Here is a 21,009-nt window from a genome sequence, read left to right as displayed (position 1 = left end):
CCCCCCCCCCCCACCACTTTTGGAAAGTTAAAAAAAAAAAAAAAAAAAAGGGAGAAAAAAAAAGAAAGAAAAAGAAAAAAATGTATTGCCCAAAACACCTCAGAGGTTAGTTATGGGCGTCTAGGGAATAACAATTTTGCGGTGGCATATTCCCCCGTACCCCTTAGGGCGATGTTATCTCGATCGGCCCCTCTTTCAGCCCCAGTTTCAGACATTTCTGGATCTGCCCCTGACTGTTATGGTAAGCATTAGGGATGAATTTATCCATACATTTAAGGCTTGCCAACCCAAAACCTGCATACTGTCGCATTAAACGAAGTAATTAGCATACTAATGTGGAAGTATTGTATACTTTAGTAAAGAGGCTGAAGCTGTAATACTTCTTTGGCAATAGTAAGTCGATTTCACTAAATGACCCATCACTGACAATGTAGAGAATATAAATATATTAAAAAGTCAATTTTCTTATTTTGTTCAATGATACTGGTTTTGGAATGACAAGCCCCATTTTATTTCAAGACATAATTTATGTATACACCCTATAAAAAAACACACCTTTTTCAAAATTATATTTAGACAGTCTTGTAACACAGTAGCCCATGGACGATTAACAGAGATAATTGCCCTTTAAAAGATTAGTTAAAAAAGGTCAAACCCCATGGCTATTAAACATGGTAATTCTGTATATGGAAATTATTGTAGTGGGTGTGAGGGATGATTATTTTGAGACAAAATCCAGAAAACAAAATGTCAACAATGATTCATTGTCGTTAAAATTCAGTAATTTAATCTTCATTAATGATTTTGCTTTCTTTGCTAATGATTCTTTTGAATCTTGGCTTGTCATTTTAATTATATGCTTATGTCCAGAAAACATGACATGTTATAATGCTAAGAATCATTGAGTGGTACAGTAATACATCTTCACTGCCAGTGGGATATATAATAGTGCACTGTATTATCAAACAACAACCTCATAGGTCAAAAGATGAATGGTTTGTTTGTTGACCTTGTTTTAATTCGGATCCTTACATTAGTTATGTTCAGACAGCCCTCCGTCTGAAGTAAAGTTAAGACAAACGTAAAATTTTACGCATGAGTTACTTCCGACAAGTGTCCACATGACACTTACTGTACCCAGAGCATAATGTTGACTTCAAAGCTAGTCCAAAGCTTAGACGTAACTATGCATACTTTCCGAAAGGGATAATCACCACTCTCTATGGTTATTTTGTACGCAAATTCTTGAAATTGTAAATAATTATGAAAACAATTTTTAAACATCACATTTATATAAAATAAATACATTATTTTGGCACTCATTTCATTTATAGGTATTTATCTTTTGAAAAAAAGGAGGTCAAAATAAAGGTCGCATTTACTTGTGAGTTCTGAATTAAGTGCATCTACACAGCGCTACTCTGAGTGTACGTATTCCTTATCTACTTTTTGTATGTGGAAGCAGCACACTTACTCCTGAGAATGCTCAGGAGTAAATCGTCTGTAGTAACGTCGAAGTAACTTAATACAAAGAGCGTCTTCACAAGCACTACCCAGGGCTTACAACAGGTAAACTGCTACTTTAAAGCTTACTTCTGACTCGTCTGAACGTGCCTAATTTAAGGTATCGCTTGCATGTACTGGCAAAATCTAGGGATATTGACATGTGGAGATTGAAGATGGGAAAGTAAGCAGGTGTTATCCATGAGAATAAGGTGATATGTGGTGACTTTAAACTACAGTTCGTCCTCTATATTTGAGACCACTTTGGGACCTGAAAATTTGGGGTGGTCTCTGTGTTCGGTCTCTACTTAGAGGGATAGCTGTGTGTAAATTGACAATTGTTATTTAGTTCTATGAAAAAGTGTCCTCGAATTCCCTCAAATTAGGGGGTCTTGAATCGGAGTGTACACTGTCAGTATATGAGTACTTACATTCTTTTTTTTACTTATCAAGGATGAATGCTGCCCACAGAAAGTGGGATAACTAGAAACAGAGGGCATTGCTTCAAATCCTGAAATATTTTTTTGACTTTATATTTGTTCCAATGCTTTTAAGCATTAAAGTACAAAAAAAATAGTTTATTATGATGTTTTTTTTGTATATTATAGGTTGGGGTGAATGTCTATTTGGTTGTTTTATATTACATAACCTTCTCAGGTTTTTGCCTTCCTTGTACATTCTCCCATCTTTTGTATTTGTTTGTTTTCCTGGAAATAAAGATTGATTTGATTTGATATTTAATTGAATTGAAGATGAGCTGACCTAGATAACAGATACTATCATCACCAGATAGAACACCATCACCAATGAGCTTTAAGCTGAGTTATATAAGCTACAAAATAATTATCAACTTCATATCCAGGTAAGAATTCACAAAATGGATTTAGTAAAACAGAAAAAAAAAATATTTGAAGTTAACCTTTCGTTTTAGACAACTAACCGGTTCTATTTCTACACCTTACACACGTCTGTTTTGTTTAAATCAGTCTTATATGTATCGTTGTGGAAACGATGCAAAAAGCTCTTAATTTTGTCTCGTCTGCATCAAATTTCAAGCCCAAGGATTTCAATGATGCAAGTTAAATATCAACTTAAATCTACCTGCTTTGCCTAAAAGGAATCACATTATAGGGATGCGGTCTACATGTACGCATTTCACATTGCAAATGTCAAATCTAAATCCATGATCATGCTTTGGGGTCATTTGTTGATAAAATTTCAGAGATGACTAAGATTAATTTTTTTTTAAATACACAATCATGTTGAAAATTCTACTAACTTCATTTTTAAAAGAAAAAAAATAATGTGATATGAGGTAGTTGACTGGTCAATCAATTCAAAGAAATTATACGATCAAATTATATTGGACTTTATACCGGTATATATTTTTAAAATATTTGTATAATTAAAATAAAATTAAATTATGAAAATAGAAATATATAGAAAAAAATTAAATTGAAAATTACCCAAAAATATGAAAAAGTTTAAAAAAGAAAATATAAATTACATAATAAAATTATTATATTATACATTAATAATATTATATATAATTTAATAAAATAATATATTGTTTATTATATATTATTAATTTAAATACTCTATAACTATATTTGGATTGCTCTGCTAGTATCACCATCTCTTCAGTTATTATTTGGACAGACAGATAGTTAAGAATACGCCTTGTATGTTCCACCGTATGGAAAGAAGAAACCTGGTCGCCAGCGCATTCTGTTTTTACCTTATATCCAGCGCCTTTTGGGTGATCCTGAGGGAATGCTGCTGCCACACCAAATTATCTTAATGGCCCAAGATCGCAAAAACTGGAAAAAACTTGTGGTCGCCTGCTCCGCAGCCGACTGATGATGATGATAGTTATGATATGGGCTGGCATACACCTCACCTTCCCTCCCACAAAAAATATACACCCCCTTATTGAAAATGTCTGAACCAAAATAATCATGCTCAAGTAGTTAAAAATCACCTTATTTTGCAAACTAACGGCCCCCTCCCCCAATCACCTAATCAACGAGCCCCCCCTCTTCAACTTCGCATCCCCTATCATCCACCTCACCCTCTTCAAGTATCTTAGATACCCCACTGAAAGTGCTAGGTTCAGACTCTCTCACAGCTCATGAAGCTTTGAGAATCCCAAGTGATCACCATTTTCCCGGATAGATCATTCTCATTAACTAAAGTGTGAAAAATAGAAGAGGAAAACTGCACACATATTAAATAGTTATGAAAATAATGGTGATTACCTTCAGTCGTGAGGAAGTTCTTTTGCAGCCAATTAACGGTCGTCATCGCATCGTGTTCATCGTTGACTAGCAGCACGTTTCTTGGAACTCGGCCAGAAAATCGTCTGTTTGGACTGTTTTGTATCTCGGTGTTGGTGGCGAGTTTCGTGATGTCAGCTCCTGTAGGCATGGTCACCTGGTACTGCTGACCTGTAGCGATCACGAGGTGATCGTATGGAACTTTCGCACCTCCTGTCACCTTAACATATTTACTCGCTCTGCCAACATGTAAAAAAACAATCTGAATGTGTTTGTACAGACAAAAGGATGATGAATCAAGGTCTTACAATCCTTTAAAAATCTCATTTCATTTTGCCATTTGTTTTTCTTTTCTGTTTCTTGTATTTATGTAATTTGTATTCATTTTTCTTTAATTTTGTTTTTGTAATTTAATGTAGTTTAAGATCATACCCTGGGCCTCAGGGAAGAACAGTGTAATAATACTGACTGAGTATCCAGAATAAAGAAAGATACCTATCTACAGATTCAATAATCTTATACGGAAAGTACAAAATCAAATTTGTTTTCTAGGCCAAAATATCCGCGGTCTACGTAGAGATAAAGTTTATTAGATTCTAGAAAGAGGTAATCGAATATATAGTTGTAATGACATGGTTTATGTACTTTTTAATGATGTTCATGAAATAAACAAAAAGTGATAAAGGAGAATACGTATTAAATGACCTAAAGAGTGAATATACCAAGCCACAAGAATAGTGTTGAATATTTCGCCGTATCAACGACTCATCAGCGACTGAGACAGGAATTAGGCAGGCCAGGCTTTATATACTGTGCTAATAAGCTAACATGTGTTGGAAAGTATAAAAAAAAGTAAGTAAAAAAAAATTTAAAAAAATCAGGTAATAAGGAAAGCGTCACTAAGTTCATTCTTACGGTTTATAGAGTCTACAGATTCAATAATCATATACGGATAAATTAAACAAGCCAATTGTATTCCATGAAAGCTGAAAACATTTTAATCCATTCTACCTGCCTTCTCCACCTTTCAACCATGCCCCCAAACTGTTGAAAATTGATTTATATGTTTATAGTACCAGGTTTTTTTAGACAATGTATTTGTAAGTCTGCAGCTTTCAAGATTACAATTAGAAGGTTTTCCAGCAAACTCCTGAAGAATCTCACAAACAATTACCTGGAGGATGAAACTGGGCTAGTGGTTCTGAATTAAAAAATCTACCCTCTTATAGAAAGAAAATTATTATAATTATTTCTATAAAATATTCACCTGTCGATTGCAATCATTTTTGCATTGACAACATTCACCCAAGTACGCAGCGAGATCTGCGCCAACTCATCACGTGTGTAGTTACGTGGCGTGGAGAGAAAGTTGGACACAATGTCGTCCGTTGCAAGATCTCCGGGTAGACCATGTGGCGAGATCAAGACCAAGTTGTTGAATCGCAAATGGGGGCTGAGAAACGATTATGAAAAAGTTGGCGTATTTAATACATTACAGTAATGTTACATTAATGAATAATAAATAAGAATAGTTTTTACATCATATTAATAATAATAATAATAAACCAATTATATATAGACATCATGGCAAATAATGTTTTGTCCACACTATAAAAATTTCTTATCCTGACCATATTTAGGAAGTCACATATTTTTTAGTCAAATAAAATTTGATAGTATGAACACAGCTTTCAGCTCTGTTTACACTATCAAATTTTCTTTGATAAAAAAATGTATGCCCATTTATAGTCATGATGTGCCTATATACGGTCATGATGTGATGTCATCATGACCATATTTAGGCATGTCACATGTTTTTGTCCACTGAAATTAGACTGGACAGGGACTTATGCTTGTACGTGCTTCGCATTTGCACCCCAAGCCACTGGATCACATACGCATTTGGCCCGCAGGCTGCACAACGCCCACCAGTGCTCCTGATCGAATAATTATTCCTAAATTCCTTCTATAAGCCACAAGCAATGACAGTTGGAATGGTGCCTACTAAACTGAATGATTAACTGATTAATAAAATGATTCTAACGGGCAATAATTAAAATCTATAACTGCTCATCACTCATTGGCATAAACAACAGGCAGGGAAAGGGAATATCTACAGTTTAAAATTGTCAGAAAATTTGTCCATACTATATATTTATTTTATTTATTTGATATTCATATATCGCCTTTCCTTTAGGATACAAAGCGCTCAGTTTTCTCTTGTCATTTGGTCCACATGCTAAGTGTTGCTGCCACATCGGCGCAGTAGCAGACAACCCAACCAGGTACTCATTTTTACTCCTGGGTGGAGAGAGGCAATGCAGATAAAGTGCCTTGCTCAATGACACAAGTGAAATGGTGCACGACGAGGAATTAAAACCAGTAGAAATTGTGAGTGATGTGAAACTGATATTTTTTGATACGTACCAGAAAGCAAGTGTCTCCAGGAAAGATAAACTGACATCAGAAGCTCCGACAATAACGATACGAGAGTTTATTGTCACCTTAGGTTCAAGGGTCAACTTCCGGTTTATGTGATTCAAAGCAAACTTTTCCTGGATTAAAAACATTTATAAGAAATTATTTATCTTATTTTATTACTCACAGCTAAATAAATGTTAAACCAACGCTTAATAAATATACATCAGAAATTTACAGACATGTTATCACACACACACATGTTAGTAGTAGTCCACATACATAGGGTTTTAACATATTTTTGTGGGCTGGCCGCACTTTACCACCTGTGATTTATAGTAATAAAGTTCTTCATATTTGTAGTTCAACTCGGTATAAATACAATTATCATAGTTTACTCTCAGGGAAACAAACCTTTTCCTTGATAACACGTTTCGAAGATGCATTACCACCGAGTCTGTCCAAGGGGTAAATGATCTGGCGGCGGGCTCGGACGGGAACCATGTGGTTCAGACATGTCACAATAGAATGGCAAGCAGAATCCTTGAGGAATACAAAAAAGAGGAATTACAATGATGATGATAACATATTATGATTGTAAAAACTTATCAATAATGATAAATGTTTATAAAGTCAAGTTGAAATTTGGAACAACTCTTAAACCTTTGAAAACACTGAAATGATTATTCAAAGGAGATTAATATTTGACCTGTAAGTTAAGATCACAATGGAACTTTCTGTAGTGTCAATTCAACTTAACAACTGACCAAACAGAATGGGGTAAGGAAAATGTGCTTGTACCCCAGCCTCTCCCCCTCCCTACACACACACACACCCACACACACACACACAATGCACATTTTGTTCCAAATACATATTTAGTTTTACGCTATTGTTTTGTGGGACATTGCAACAAGAACAGAGGGGCAGGGGTTTGCGGAAAGGTCGATTACTCTAATGCCTGTTATAAAATTAAACATCCTGAATTTTCCAATATGGAATTGGTTGTAATAATGCATACCTTGCCACTAAATACTCTAAGAGCTAACCACAGCATCAAGAAAAATAGAGTTCATACCTTTGTTGTTGAGTACGGAGGGAAAACCGGATAATACAAGCAGGAACGATGTGATTGCCGTAAGACTTCTTTCAACATGTGCTTGGTGTAATGCTGGAAGATTGGGTTGATAGTGAAATGGTAGAGATGGGCGTGCTCATCCCGTCGGTGATGGTTGTAGTAGATAAAGTCTTCAATGTTGTAATGAGAACGGATGTACTCGATATCCTCCTCGCTTCTGGTGATAGCAACGCTGACGATTTGACCGCCACACTCACCGACAAATGCCTGGATTGGCGTTCCATCCTGAATCAAAATTACATTGAATTATTAGAGATATACTGTCTCATAAAATACAGACAAATTATTTAACACAGATTCAAAAGGATCAAGCAAGATATGATACACTTATTGTCCAATGAATCATATTGAACTAAATATGTTTTTTATGATTTACAGACCTTTTGCATTATTAAAAAAAATATTACAAGTTAAATTAAGATTTAAAATTAAGAGAAATGCTAAAGTTCAAATACATTCTTTCATCAGCAAGGATAGTATTTTGTAATTTAAATTTTAATCAAAACTTTTATGTTATTTATTTTAAACTGAAGATATCTGTTGCTGGAAAAATATTTACAAAATCTACCAAGATATGTGACTAGAATTTCACTTTGGATTGTGAAGTAATCCTCATAAATATTCATAATATATCCTCATAATATATTTGCTACCCTGGATATTGCAACAAGACCCTCAATTACACATGTTTAATTGCATTCAAGTAAAAATATATCATTTCGTCGAAAATATTTACAAATTTTATAGAGATGTGTCAACTAGAATTTCACTTTGGATTACTAAGTAGTCTTCATAAATATTCATGATATAGATACTACCCTGGATGTTGCAACAAGAAAATGGATTACAAAGGCTTAATTACATTCATTAACCAAAAAAAAAAAATGCTACAAAAGAAAAAAAACACCCCTGGATGGAGAGGGATGCAGATTTCCCAGGACATTAAAGAGGTGTTTATAGCCTAAAAGTCAATCATTATACAATAACATTTTATGAGACCCTGGATATATGAACTAACATCATTCTGTTGTGAAAAAAATAATGAGTGTAGATGTAGCTAGATGGTTAAGATGTTTGGCTTCTAATCTAGGGTCCTGATATCTAATCCTGGCAAAACCACCATATTTTCTTTTATGACAAATATAACAACCTCATAATTAGACCGCGTCTATAGAACATGATTTTGCATTCTGTAAGTGACGAGTCACGAACAGTTGAAATTTAAAAAATTAAAAATATGAATACGATCAACACTTGGCTAACAATTCACAAGGCCATGCTTACATCATCACGCCTTGCACGGTTGAACTGATCAAAATCTGCCAAGATCGACTCTTTGTTGTCGATGGTATCAACAAGCTTTGCTACGTCATCCCTGTCTTCAGGGCACACTGGGCGTACGTTGAAGGATTGTAGGATACCGGCTCGGTTGAAGACATACAACTCCTGTGGTAGGGTGCTCGGACATTTTGGTGTTACTCGCTAAGTGAAGAAAACAAAACACAATTATAATCAGAAATGTTAATATTTACCTGTACATTTTAACATTTTTAATTGCATATACGTATAGTTTGACATATTTTTTTAAAATGATAAACTTTGCTCACAACTAAACCAAATAAAATCATGTGAAAAAACATATTTATTAATACCAGAGTCAAAAACAAATGGTTATTAATTAAACAATGTAAAATATCTTTTTAAGAATTTAGCAAATTTAATACATGGTTGGATAAATCTGATTTAAATTGTCACCATGCAAATAGTAAAAATGTGACACTAGCAAAACAGATAAACTGGGATGTTTACTGTTCTATTAGTACTGTATTACCTTTATAAATGGGAAATTTGATTGTGAAAGTACAAACCAAGATATGATTTAACCACATTCTTACCACAAAACTCTGGAGAAGGGGGAATTCTGGAACTAAGTGGGGCACAGTTACCACACAGAAATCTTTGTCTGGGAACAACGAGAATGCTAATGGCAAAAAATCCATAGATCTGAAAAGACAGATGAAGAATATCAAATTATACAGCTATCTAATCTTTTCGAGGTATGCGTGGCGAAGCGTGTATGGTGTTGGACTTACGATCGTGCTATCGGGAGTTTGAGATTGACGCTCTATTGCATTTCTTGTGTCCTTGGGCAAGGCACTTTACTTACATTTGCCTCTCTCCACCCAGGAGTATAAATGGGTACCTGGTAGGATGATGTGGCATTGTAAGTATTATTCTGTATCGGCATTGCCAGCAAGGCTAGGAATACTCCCCACGGAGTGGAGGAGGTTGCACTTTGTGCCGGTTTGATTATAGAACCGATGACCAGGGGTAATAATAACAACATCACCAGCGCCCTGCATCCCTTGGCAAAAAGCGTGGTATAAATTGCTACATTAATCTTCAAAACGAGAAAAAATATATGATCAAGTATTTCTATACACATAAATAATTAAAAATTAATACAATATTTTCCTTTGTAATTTTTAAGAATAGTTCGAATCACATCATTAAATAAGCATATGCACTCTTGAATCCTTCATTACTAAGCTTACAATTTTCCTTGTTTTAACATAATAAGTTGTTAAATATATTATAACAGTTTGGGATCAGAAAATATAGGGTTAGTATAAAAATGTGTATGTAGAAAACTAACAAGCACTGATTTTGATACCTCATTTCATAACGCTCATCAATACAGAAAAGCTGAATGCAAAATGCGTTTGATTCTCCAGCAAACACCGGTTCAAACTTCACTGCCGGTTCCATGTTATCTAGGATTATACTGCCCTCTTTGGATGCAAATGGTTTAGTAGGTTCTGTCACCGATCGAGCTAAAGATGACCTCTGGTGTGAGAAATAAAGAGGCATTAAAGTTTGTGGCAGAGGAGATTTTGGGCTTCCAAATGAAATATCGTGTGTTCAAGTTTGATGCTGGTAACATTGCTGTGTATTTATCTATGTTCACCTCTCTTCATTTAGGAGTATAAATAGTTACCAGGTAGGAGGTGAAAGATTTGGAATGAAATTTAAAGTCCTGAATTAGCAACACAATTAAGCCAGGCATTCACCGTTGTACGACCATCGGCCGACGAAACCAACTCACTCAATGTGAGCGTTAGACGATGCAACACCGTCCACTGATCGTTGGTGGCAGTTCTAATGGATCGTCATTACAAACAATCCGTAGTGTGCCTGGCCTTAGAAATGCTCCTCAGGGAATGGAGGAGGCTAATACACATTGGCATGATTAATTATGCATCTAATGACAGGTTCATGGGGCATTGTACTGCTACGTCCTCTTTGTAGTGGTAGTTATCTCCAGGGCTAAAAAGAGGAAAGTTTACAGTTAATAGTTATGTACTGTAATGAGGATCTCTTACCTTTGAAGAAGCTTCAGAGTGAACGGATCCTACATCATCAACATCACTAGCTACCGGAGTTCTAAAGATGAAAGCAAAAAAAAAAAAAAAAATCTCAAATATAATTTTCATGTCTTCTATACAGTATAATGAATGATAGCATTGTTTATAGTTTAATTTTATCACTACTACCTACAGTACGTTTACTTTCAAACTGTCTTTCGGAAGAAATGTTTAGGGTACTGGTGCATGTGCATTAAGTCTTGTACATGTTAGAGAACTATGTACACTTACGGAAAGAAGAGTTAGGGATTGTCTCCTAAGGTAAAGACCAATCACCAACATTGTGTGAGTATATTCAAAAAGAAAAAGTTTATATACAAGAACATAAGATGAAGATGGTGGTGGTGGTGATGATGATGATGATGATGATGATGATAAAAATGTGAAGATGAGATGGTGATGATTATGATGAGAATAATAAAAAAGATGGTGTGGATGATGAAGAAGATTATGATGATGTTATTGATCTTGATGAAGACAAATTATGGTGATGGTATACAATAATGCATAAAATCTTGATGATGATAGCGATGAGTGAGATGATGATGAGGAAAATTATGATAATGATAATGAGGATGTTGTGATGATGATGATAATGATAATGATAATGAAGAAAATTGATGATTAAAATGAGGACAATGATTTTGAATATCTAATCAAATTAATCAACGAATATAAAGTAAACATTATTTGACAGTTACAAGAAGTTAGTTATACAGCATAGAAAGCAATATTATGAAATGTGAACTTGTAAATATTTTGCCATATTCCTACCCTTCCATATGAGCATCACTCAGTTTACGCTGCACTGTCAGATCTGCTGTGGCTCCACTGCCTGAAGAAAAGAGAGAAATAAAAAAATTATAATAAATCTATCATTTTGTAATAGAAAGAGACAAATATTGCCCAAAAACACTCACAAATCTATTTGACATTCAACATCAGGCACGAATCCAGTAAGGGGCATGGGGGAGGGGGTGTTTGCCTTATGCCGTAGTCCTGGGTTAAAAAAAACCTTGAGTTCAGTAAAACTCAAGGATTTTTTTTTTAACCAACCAATCAACCTACCTATCAACCAATTATAAATTAGCTAAAGTTAGTAAGATGCATGTCTATGAGAGGGGAAGATTAAACTAAAGCTTCAAGTTTATAATCATATCATTAGATACAAATTACACAGAATACATAATTTCATAATGTATACATTGAAAGATGTATAATGTTGTTAATGGGCCATACCTCTTGAAACTGATTTGGCTTGCGGAGTGGCCTGTTGAGAGATGGTCTTTACTCCGCTGCTAGGCCTAGCAGTTGTGAATTCCTCGCCTTTCTTGATGGAGGCTAAAGAGCTGGTCCGAGAATGAGACTCGGCCTCTGACCCTGCCCGGCTGCCAGGTGCATTCTCTACCACAGGAACCTCTTCGGCTGTGATGAATAACAAAACACTCTTTGAATAATTAGGCCACTAACAACAGTTAGTAGTGGATGAGTTACTTTTGTATTATTAACAAAAACCTTTGAACTTCAGACAGCCAAAACTGTTTGTTTTTCATTCATTTATTCATTCGTTCATCCATTTCTTGTTTTCTTTTACACATACTGTACATTTCTTTATTCATCCATATATCCATCCATCCGTTCTTCTATCCATCCATTAATTAATTAATTAATCAATTAATTCATTCATTTATTCATATCCACCCACCCATTTATTCATTCAATCAGTCAGTAATTCATACACTAATTCAATAATTAATTTATTATTTATTCATGAATTCACCACATTAATCCACCCACTCATTATTATATCATGTTATCATAATACAAAATACATTATTATATACAGAATTTGAATTGGATTTATTCTGTGTAAACACCAAGGATTACCCACGAAAATCCGAAGAAGGCTTATTTCCAGTAGGGTCGTTCTGGTGGTGATTGTGCAGTACACTCTGAGACAATCCCTACACTTTTTGGTGAGCGTACTGCATTCTATAACATGCACATAGGCCATACAGGACCAACAGCTTTTAAGATGTACAGTAATGCATTTTAGGCTTTGTAATTCAGATTCTTTGGATTCTTTTAATGAATTTTATTGTATTTTACGATGCACTGTTTTTTAATCTTTTTAGCTTGTAATCCAGATCCTTAATATTGAATTGCCCCATGTGGGATGAATAAAGATATATTGTATCGTATTGTATTGCCTCAACCGAAGGACGGTGCGTTTTTTAAAACTTGTATTTCAGCCCTCCAGCTGAAAGACAAGGAGAGCGGCAAGTGGAAATAAACCGGGGAACAAGAAATCTCTACGGTTCAGCGCACACACATTGGCTACCGCCAGTTTAGCCGAATGAGTTGAGCTATTCTCCAGCTGATTATGGAATCATCATCAATATAGAAGTAGAAACTGTAATCAATAAAACATACATAATGCTTATTCTAGTCACTATAATTAGAATATACAGTCACATGGTCTAAACTCACCTGGCAAAGTAAGAGGCCTTAGAACATCTTCAGGGCGGGGTTTGTAGTCACTATAGCAACTACAATATACAGTCACATGGTCTAAACTCACCTGGCAAAGTAGGAGGCCTTAGGACATCTTCAGGGTGGGGTTTATAGTCACTTTAGCAACTACAATATATAGTCACATGGTCTGAACTCACCTGGCAAAGTAGGAGGCCTTAGAACATCTTCAGGGTGGGGTTTATAGTCACTATAGCAACTACAATATACAGTCACATGGTCTGAACTCACCTGGCAAAGTAGGAGGCATTAGAACATCTTCAGGGCGGGGTTTATAGTCACTATAGCAACTACAATATACAGTCACATGATTTGAACTCACCTGGTGGAGTAGGAGGTCTTAGAACATCTTCAGGGTGGGGTTTACATAGTCCATGAAATGGAACCAGTTCAAAGCAGGAGTTTAACAGCTCTACATTCACCTCACTTGCTACGCTCATGAAGCCAACAGCAGTACCTTCCATCTGTCAAGAATTTAATGTATTTTTCATCCAAAGATGTTTGAGAGAAGTGTTTAACATAGCAAAAATAATATAAAAATTAATATTATATAAAACAATATTATTATTTATCTTTACAAAACCAGATGAAATTGTTTGAACATTTAAAAACAAAACAATAATCATAAAAAGCAACAAAACATAAAAAAAAATTAATTAAAATATAGAGCAATAAACACATAATAAACATAAAGAAATATAACACTGCAATACACATAATCTTAAAGTCCCACTTCCCTCTACTGACAGAATAGTTTAACAACTGGAGTGGAAAGTGTAAACAAACAAACCTCTACAATGAGAGCATGATGATTTTCATCTTGTGCCTCGATCAATTCAGCGAGAAAGTAATCGCCATAGGATTTGCGTAGCATGTCACTCTGACGGTTAAAGATTGGTGTGAGGTCGTCATGATCTTCAACTCTAACATGGGGAAAGAAAATTATCTTTCTTTTTTTAGAAGTTGTAAAGGTTTTCGTCCTACAAGAATATATTGCATCCAGCTTTCAGTGGCGTAGGGAACAAATTGCAGGCTGGTTGGCAACATGACAACCAACATGTTAATAAAAAATGTATTAAAACATTATGTGAATCTATGTCCACACAATCGGATTTTAAGCTAAGTTATGTACACACTATCAAATTTTCTTTGACAAAAAACCTGTTGTATGCCCATAAATAGTCATGATGTGCCTAAATATGGTGATGATGTGATGTCACAATGACCATATTTAGGCATGTCACATGTTTTTTGTCAAATCAAATTTGATAGTCTGAACAGGGCTTAAGGTGCAAGAAAACTGTTGTATGCCCATATATAGTCATGATGTGCCTAAATATGGTCATGATGTAATATGACATCATCATCCTATGGGCAAATAACAATGGATTATTCCACTAAACTGTTTGCTAAGGTCTCACAAAATGACAGCATAAAAGTATGTGAATACATGTATTTTGAGGGACAAGCAAGTATCCCTGGCCCTGTTGTGATTCGTCAGTTGTTGACACTTCAGAAAGTGACACTTGAGTTGACACTTCATTGTCATGTAAACATTGACTGTTTGGAAAGAATACAGCAATCACACTGGACTTTTGTTGGTAAAAACTAACCAAGACGCTGGTTAGTTTTACTATAATTAGTCAACAATGCAAACAGCCCAGAGAACTTATCTTTCAGGAAAACTTACCGAGACGAGCGGTTAGTTTAATTGAGTGGATTTGCCCAGTAAAACTGACCAGGTTAGTTTTACCGAGCCGAAAAGTCCAATGCGAACATGTGTCTCGGTTAAACTACCCAAGTCATTTGAGCATTACTCAATGTCACATATTAGCACTCTCAACAGTTAATTTTCACTGCTCGGTTAGTTTTACCATCTCTTGCAGTAAAAGTCACCGACTCAAAAAATCCAAGTAAGATTTACCCCTTGGAATGTTACCCACGGGCCAGTGTGATTGCAGCTTTAGATAAGTTTTGTAAGATAGTATAAAGGGCCACTCAATCTTAATTTCTTACCGAGCTTTCCTTGTGTATAATACAGGGCACAATGTGTGCCGATGACAAACAAAAACAACACATTTTTCTGATGGCTTTGCCCCTGCTTTTTTATCCATCGGGACAAATAACTCGGCCAACGCAAGATCAGGATATACACCTCCGGGAACCACCAGAAAAATGAAGTGGATATCAGGAACGGCATTGAAAACAGTTCTGGAATGTAAATAATAGTCATGGAGTAGATAAGAATATTGGTAAAAAATAAGATAAGCAACTATGCCTACATCAAATTAAAAGAAGTAAAAAATATGCTTTACCTTATAATTTCTCTAGCACTTCCATGAGAAAAGTCGCCCTTGGAGACAAAGTAGTGCATAAAAAGTGTGTTCAAAGGCTGTGGATGAAATGAAGTATAAAGCTAATAAAAGAAAGTGAATTTTAAGCATTATAATTTGTCTCTTATGAATATACTGTAGGACTGGTAAATTATCATAGTTTAATGATGAGAGATTATCAAAATTTGCTCCGGGCCTGTGTCTAATGCCTGATATACATATTTTTTTCTACTTTTAACTAATCACCCATCCACACTATCCACATGAATAACTATACAGGTAACGGATTGTTGACTTTTTAGTTCTTTCTAGGGCAGGTCTAGGCAAAACATTATATTTCATAGGCTTACATTTGGAAGAATGTTCATTTCTATATTTAGCTTATGACGTATCCCATCCCATCCCATTAACACTTCCGGAAAGATCCGTCGAAAATTCAACGAACTGTATGAGTTACCGTGCATGTTTCTGTATCATACTGTGCATTCAACCATTCCTGCCATTTACTCTGGTCAACATCGGAGAAGTTTGGATAATCAAAGAATGCGGCATGAGCCAACACTTCTTCACGCTCGTTGTTCAACGTGACGGCAAGAACCGACTTCTCGCTGTGGATATAAAACAAAGGTGAATTTCATTGTTATACCGGTGCATGAGGAAGGTCTCAAAAATATATAGAATGCATAGGGACGATGACTGGGCCCTACAATTCCAAATACTAATTGCCAGGAAGTTTTTAATTTTTTATAGTTTTTGTAATTGTTTATTGTGAGTTTACTTTCAAAGGTTCGCAAATCTACAGCAACCATATGCCACCCTAGCTTAGTGAAAGCGCCAGAGGGCAATCCAAGAGGGATAATCATCAGCTTTCTTTTACATACAAAGATGTTTTATTATGTATAAGGATTATGTATGAATTCTGGTACACTCCTGCATAAATGTCGGGCATTTACTGCGGCCGACACGATTCCATAGAGAACGTAACACCATGATGTGTGCGCCATGGATCGTTTTTAATAACAATCTGTCAGACTGCCACCAACAGTCAGTAGATGAAATTGGGTCATTCAGCGATCACAGGAAGCGAAGTTGGATTCATCGGCCGACTGTTGTACGACTGTCCCACAACACAACAAGTTCCCGGCTTAAGACTACTAATAACTTACATTAGATGCACAATATTGACTCTGCCAAACAATTGTTCTGTAGAGGGTGAAACAAGTTTGATGATGTTCGCTGCATCAAGTGATTCAGTTCGCCGTGCATTGATGACCTCTGTTGGCCCATTGGCTGACATCAAAACAGCTGTCATGTCGTCGCTGCAGTTTCCTTTTGACTAAATAGTTAATTCTGAAATTAAGAGAAAAAAAACATTGTTTTTCAATATTGAACACTACATAACTAAATTTTGAAAACATGCTAAAAATTATATTCAAATTTATTGGTGTTAAAATTTCTCTGATACAATATGAAAAAAATAGCAATCGTTAATAAAACAGTAATAATCATGCTGAAAAAAAATATGTATAGTCAAGCATCGTTAAAAACCAAAATAAATAAAGTCAATACTAAGTCTAAAACACGCAAAAAAATGAAGTAAATATAAAACGGTACCGGCCTGTGCGAATAACCTCTCTTAATGTGTACATCGGCATTCCATACGCTGTTCATCGTGACCAACGTGTCTGGACTAGACGATCCTGAATTTCTTAATTTAATTGCTCAGTAAAAGGTAATAATGGATTCTAACCCGTAAGCTTGTCGATCATAATATAGTTTAATATGATAATACTATCTAATATACAAAACAGTTTGCAAAACGTTTTATTATAGTAAAAATGTAATTCATCAAAATTGGGTACGGGTTAGTGTATGGTGTGTACGGTTTGACCAAAATTGTGGGTACGGGTTGACTAAAATTGTGGGTACGGGTTGGCCAAAATTGTGGGTGCGGGTTGGCATGGGTACGGTTTGACTAGATTAAGCTAGCCTAGCCTACTAGGGCCTAGGCTAGCTAGGCCCTTGGGCCTAGGCCTAATTAACATTGTGTAAAATAAAAATATATTTTTAATAGATGAAGGATAGGCCTAAAAAGGCTAAGAAAATCACTAAAATGCGTCGGCAAAAAGGACCTAGCCTAGGCTAGACCACGAGCTTGGCTCACAAGCAACCCTGGCTAAGCGAGACACAGCCGCCTCTCGCAGCTTTTCATCAATAAATCGGGCCGCTAGGCCTAGGATGGTTATCCTGTTCTTGTCAACGTTAATTTATTTTCAGGTAAGATTTTGAAGTAAACACAAAATTCTACAGCTATATTCAATTATATATCAGATTAGAGACAGAATCATATCAAGTATACACACCTTGCGTTGATTTTAGTATCGTCTGATATGATCAAGTTAAAATACAGCCGCCATTGATTCTATGGCAACAATATACAAGTACTAAATTTATAGGGTCAGGGGTTAAACTATTAAACGCTTCTTAATCTTAGCCTAGATTTGCATAAACTTTATAATTAAATGATATAGCCATTAAATTATTCTAAATTTGGAAGTGCATAACTAAGAATATAGCTAAATATTTAGGTAGGCCAAGCCTAGGCTAGGCCTATGATTTATTATAGAATTTAGCTACTGATTTCTGTATATTATTTGTGAATTGTATTTTTTAGTCGACCGCCCTCAATAGTTAATGAACTTTTTTGAGCTTCCGATTATTTATTTGGTATTAATATAAACAGTAAACAAAATATAAGAATGCACAAACGGCAGCCAAAGCTGAATGATTGTATTTACATATATATATATATGTTATACACATCTATATCAGGAACGGCATTGAAAACAGTTCTGGAATGTAAATAATAGTCATGGAGTAGATAAGAATATTGGTAAAAAATAAGATAAGCAACTATGCCCACATCAAATTAAAAGAAGTAAAAAATATGCTTTACCTTATAATTTCTCTAGCACTTCCATGAGAAAAGTCGCCCTTGGAGACAAAGTAGTGCATAAAAAGTGTGTTCAAAGGCTGTGGATGAAATGAAGTATAAAGCTAATAAAAGAAAGTGAATTTTAAGCATTATAATTTGTCTCTTATGAATATACTGTAGGACTGGTAAATTATCATAGTTTAATGATGAGAGATTATCAAAATTTGCTCCGGGCCTGTGTCTAATGATAAAATTGGCGGTTACGCCCCTTTCCCTCCCCCAGTTTTCAAAAACCTGTATCTCATTAACCGTTTCCAAGTTTTACGTCAAATATGCTTAAATTTATGTGTCTTAGAAAGATTTGCTAGGGCGCCGCGTAACAGAAGTAGTTTCAAAAAATGAACAAACAAGATTTATGAAAATGAGAAATAATAAAATAACATAGGAGAATTATTACACCTTAAATACCTGATATTTAATATTATGAATACATTTTTGTATGAATATTATGAATTCTATTGTATATAATAAATAATGGTAATAAGTGGTAATGATAACAGTAATTCGAAATGCTGATACTAAAAATATGTTGAATATTTGTTGTAGGCCTACTCTTTGTAACTTATAATATATGCAACATAATATCTGCAGTGCAATCAATAATATAGTTCCTGTGCATTGGTCATCCCTTCCAAATTAAATTAAAGACGATGCTTACATTTGCACCCTTAAAGAATTTTTAAATAGGTTTAAAGCATATCTTTTTAGTCTTAATATGTAGGTATATTTTTTACATTTCATGCTTTTTTTATTTTTTTATTTTTTTATAAATTTTAACCGAATTTCTATTGTAAATATTATTGATGTTTTGTTGGGACTTCTCACTCACTGAGTCATAGAGGCAATTGCTTCTTTAGAAGTCCTAGGGCCTTTGTCTAATAAATAAATGAAGTGAAATGATTATCAAAATATTCTTTTATTTGTGTGTCCCGAATTTTGAACATTATTTGCATGTCTTATGTAAGTATCATAATTATTTATATGTTTGCATTGCGTTTGTTTTGTGAAACTCACTAGTATGCCCTCTGGGATTATCGTGAGATTGTTTTATACCAAATAAATAAATAGATAAATAAAACAAGAAACAATCCTTATATAAAAAAAAAACCTCTATGAGTGTTTATAGGCGCGTTTTACAACCCCCCCCCGGCCCCAACAGTTTAATAAATATCGTTTGTTGAGATATTTGTAAATGCTTTACCAGGAATTATGAAAAAAGAATAATCATGAAAGTGAAAAAAGAATAAGAAAACAGATAAAAACATCATTTAAAAAGCAAGAATTAACCTCCATAAAATTACCCAAATAAATTAAAGATTGCCCAAAGGTTTAGTTTCGCAGGGTGTCCCTAGTAGGTGGATATTAAATGACTCGGACTTTTCGAAAGCAGTTTAATAACTTCCCAATTACACATTTATTGCACTTCAGTGCAATTGGCACTGAAGTGCAATTGTATTTTACTTTCAGTGCAATTGGTTACGATTCAACTTAGAGTAGTGCAATACATTGCACTAGACTGAAGTGTATAATGGGAGGATAACCGGAAGGATAACTCGACAGTGCCACATAGTTACCAACCGTCTCGCATCCTGCGCGAAAAAAGTGTTTTTTGGATGAAACACGCATTTTGCAGAAACACATGCGTGATCATAAATTTGTTACGCATTTAGCACAAGTATGCGTGATAACGAATTATCACGAATTCAGTGGAAAATGTATTTAAATTTAAAAGAAATTTGTTTTATTAACGATATAAAAATGTCATTAGAGAGCTTTCATTCGAGAATAAATTCACTGACAAACTCTTTCTCTACCAAAACCCAGCCAACCACGCACTTACAATCTATGAGGGGCGGGCGACTAAAAGGTGGGGTTTTACCCCACTGGGTTTCCTCCCCTGGACTCCCCAGCAGGGTCCCAAGCGGCACTCGCCCCTAGTCTATGGTTAGCCGTCAGGGCCTAATGAAAACGCCGTTGTCTTCAGCGTGACCACTCACAATTTTTGATATACCCAATAACTGGGTCGAAATTACCCAAGATTCAGCAAAAATTACCCAAAATTACCCAAGATTCCTGAAAATGCATTAAAATTTGAAAACAACGTGTTTTTCGCATGTATAGTTTAACTTTTAGTTCAACCATTTTTTATTGTAATTGTTTGTGTTAATTATTAAAATTAATATTCATGAGGTGATAATACGGACAGAGCCGTAGATAGAGAGAGTTTGGCCAACTCGGTTTCAATCACGTGACTTACACCGGCCATGTTGTCACCAAAACAGAACAACGCGATAGGGTAGGAAGTTAGCAGTTATTATAGATGATTAATGCTATATAATGTGAAATACCATTATGTTGGTTTTGGGGTTGCTGCAATCGATCCAACAAA

The 21,009-nt window shown here is 35.1% G+C and overlaps 1 protein-coding gene across 1 annotated transcript in view; it reads right to left on the bottom strand.

Moving 5' to 3' along the window:
- The window catches only part of LOC117106708 (cilia- and flagella-associated protein 61-like), a 29,441-nt gene extending 11,350 nt beyond the window's left edge, over positions 1 to 18,091 (bottom strand). The window contains exons 1-18 of the mRNA XM_033248119.1: positions 17,989 to 18,091; positions 16,792 to 16,975; positions 16,083 to 16,233; positions 15,608 to 15,684; positions 15,309 to 15,503; positions 14,083 to 14,215; positions 13,615 to 13,756; positions 12,000 to 12,185; positions 11,535 to 11,595; positions 10,719 to 10,779; positions 10,010 to 10,182; positions 9,231 to 9,339; positions 8,620 to 8,817; positions 7,276 to 7,560; positions 6,612 to 6,740; positions 6,207 to 6,334; positions 5,047 to 5,232; positions 3,762 to 4,018 (exon numbers count right to left, since the gene is read on the bottom strand). Coding sequence (XP_033104010.1) covers positions 3,762 to 4,018; positions 5,047 to 5,232; positions 6,207 to 6,334; positions 6,612 to 6,740; positions 7,276 to 7,560; positions 8,620 to 8,817; positions 9,231 to 9,339; positions 10,010 to 10,182; positions 10,719 to 10,779; positions 11,535 to 11,595; positions 12,000 to 12,185; positions 13,615 to 13,756; positions 14,083 to 14,215; positions 15,309 to 15,503; positions 15,608 to 15,684; positions 16,083 to 16,233; positions 16,792 to 16,937 — 2,617 coding nt within the window. The 5' untranslated portion in view covers positions 16,938 to 16,975; positions 17,989 to 18,091. The remainder of the gene's footprint in view (positions 1 to 3,761; positions 4,019 to 5,046; positions 5,233 to 6,206; positions 6,335 to 6,611; positions 6,741 to 7,275; positions 7,561 to 8,619; positions 8,818 to 9,230; positions 9,340 to 10,009; positions 10,183 to 10,718; positions 10,780 to 11,534; positions 11,596 to 11,999; positions 12,186 to 13,614; positions 13,757 to 14,082; positions 14,216 to 15,308; positions 15,504 to 15,607; positions 15,685 to 16,082; positions 16,234 to 16,791; positions 16,976 to 17,988) is intronic.
- Positions 18,092 to 21,009: the final 2,918 nt, after the last annotated feature.

The sequence above is a fragment of the Anneissia japonica genome, unplaced genomic scaffold (genome assembly GCF_011630105.1).
Source record: "Anneissia japonica isolate Jap-2015-1 unplaced genomic scaffold, ASM1163010v1 scaffold287705_len1045735_cov187, whole genome shotgun sequence".
Lineage (NCBI taxonomy): Eukaryota > Metazoa > Echinodermata > Crinoidea > Comatulida > Comatulidae > Anneissia > Anneissia japonica.
This window is presented reverse-complemented; position numbering and strand designations above follow the sequence as displayed.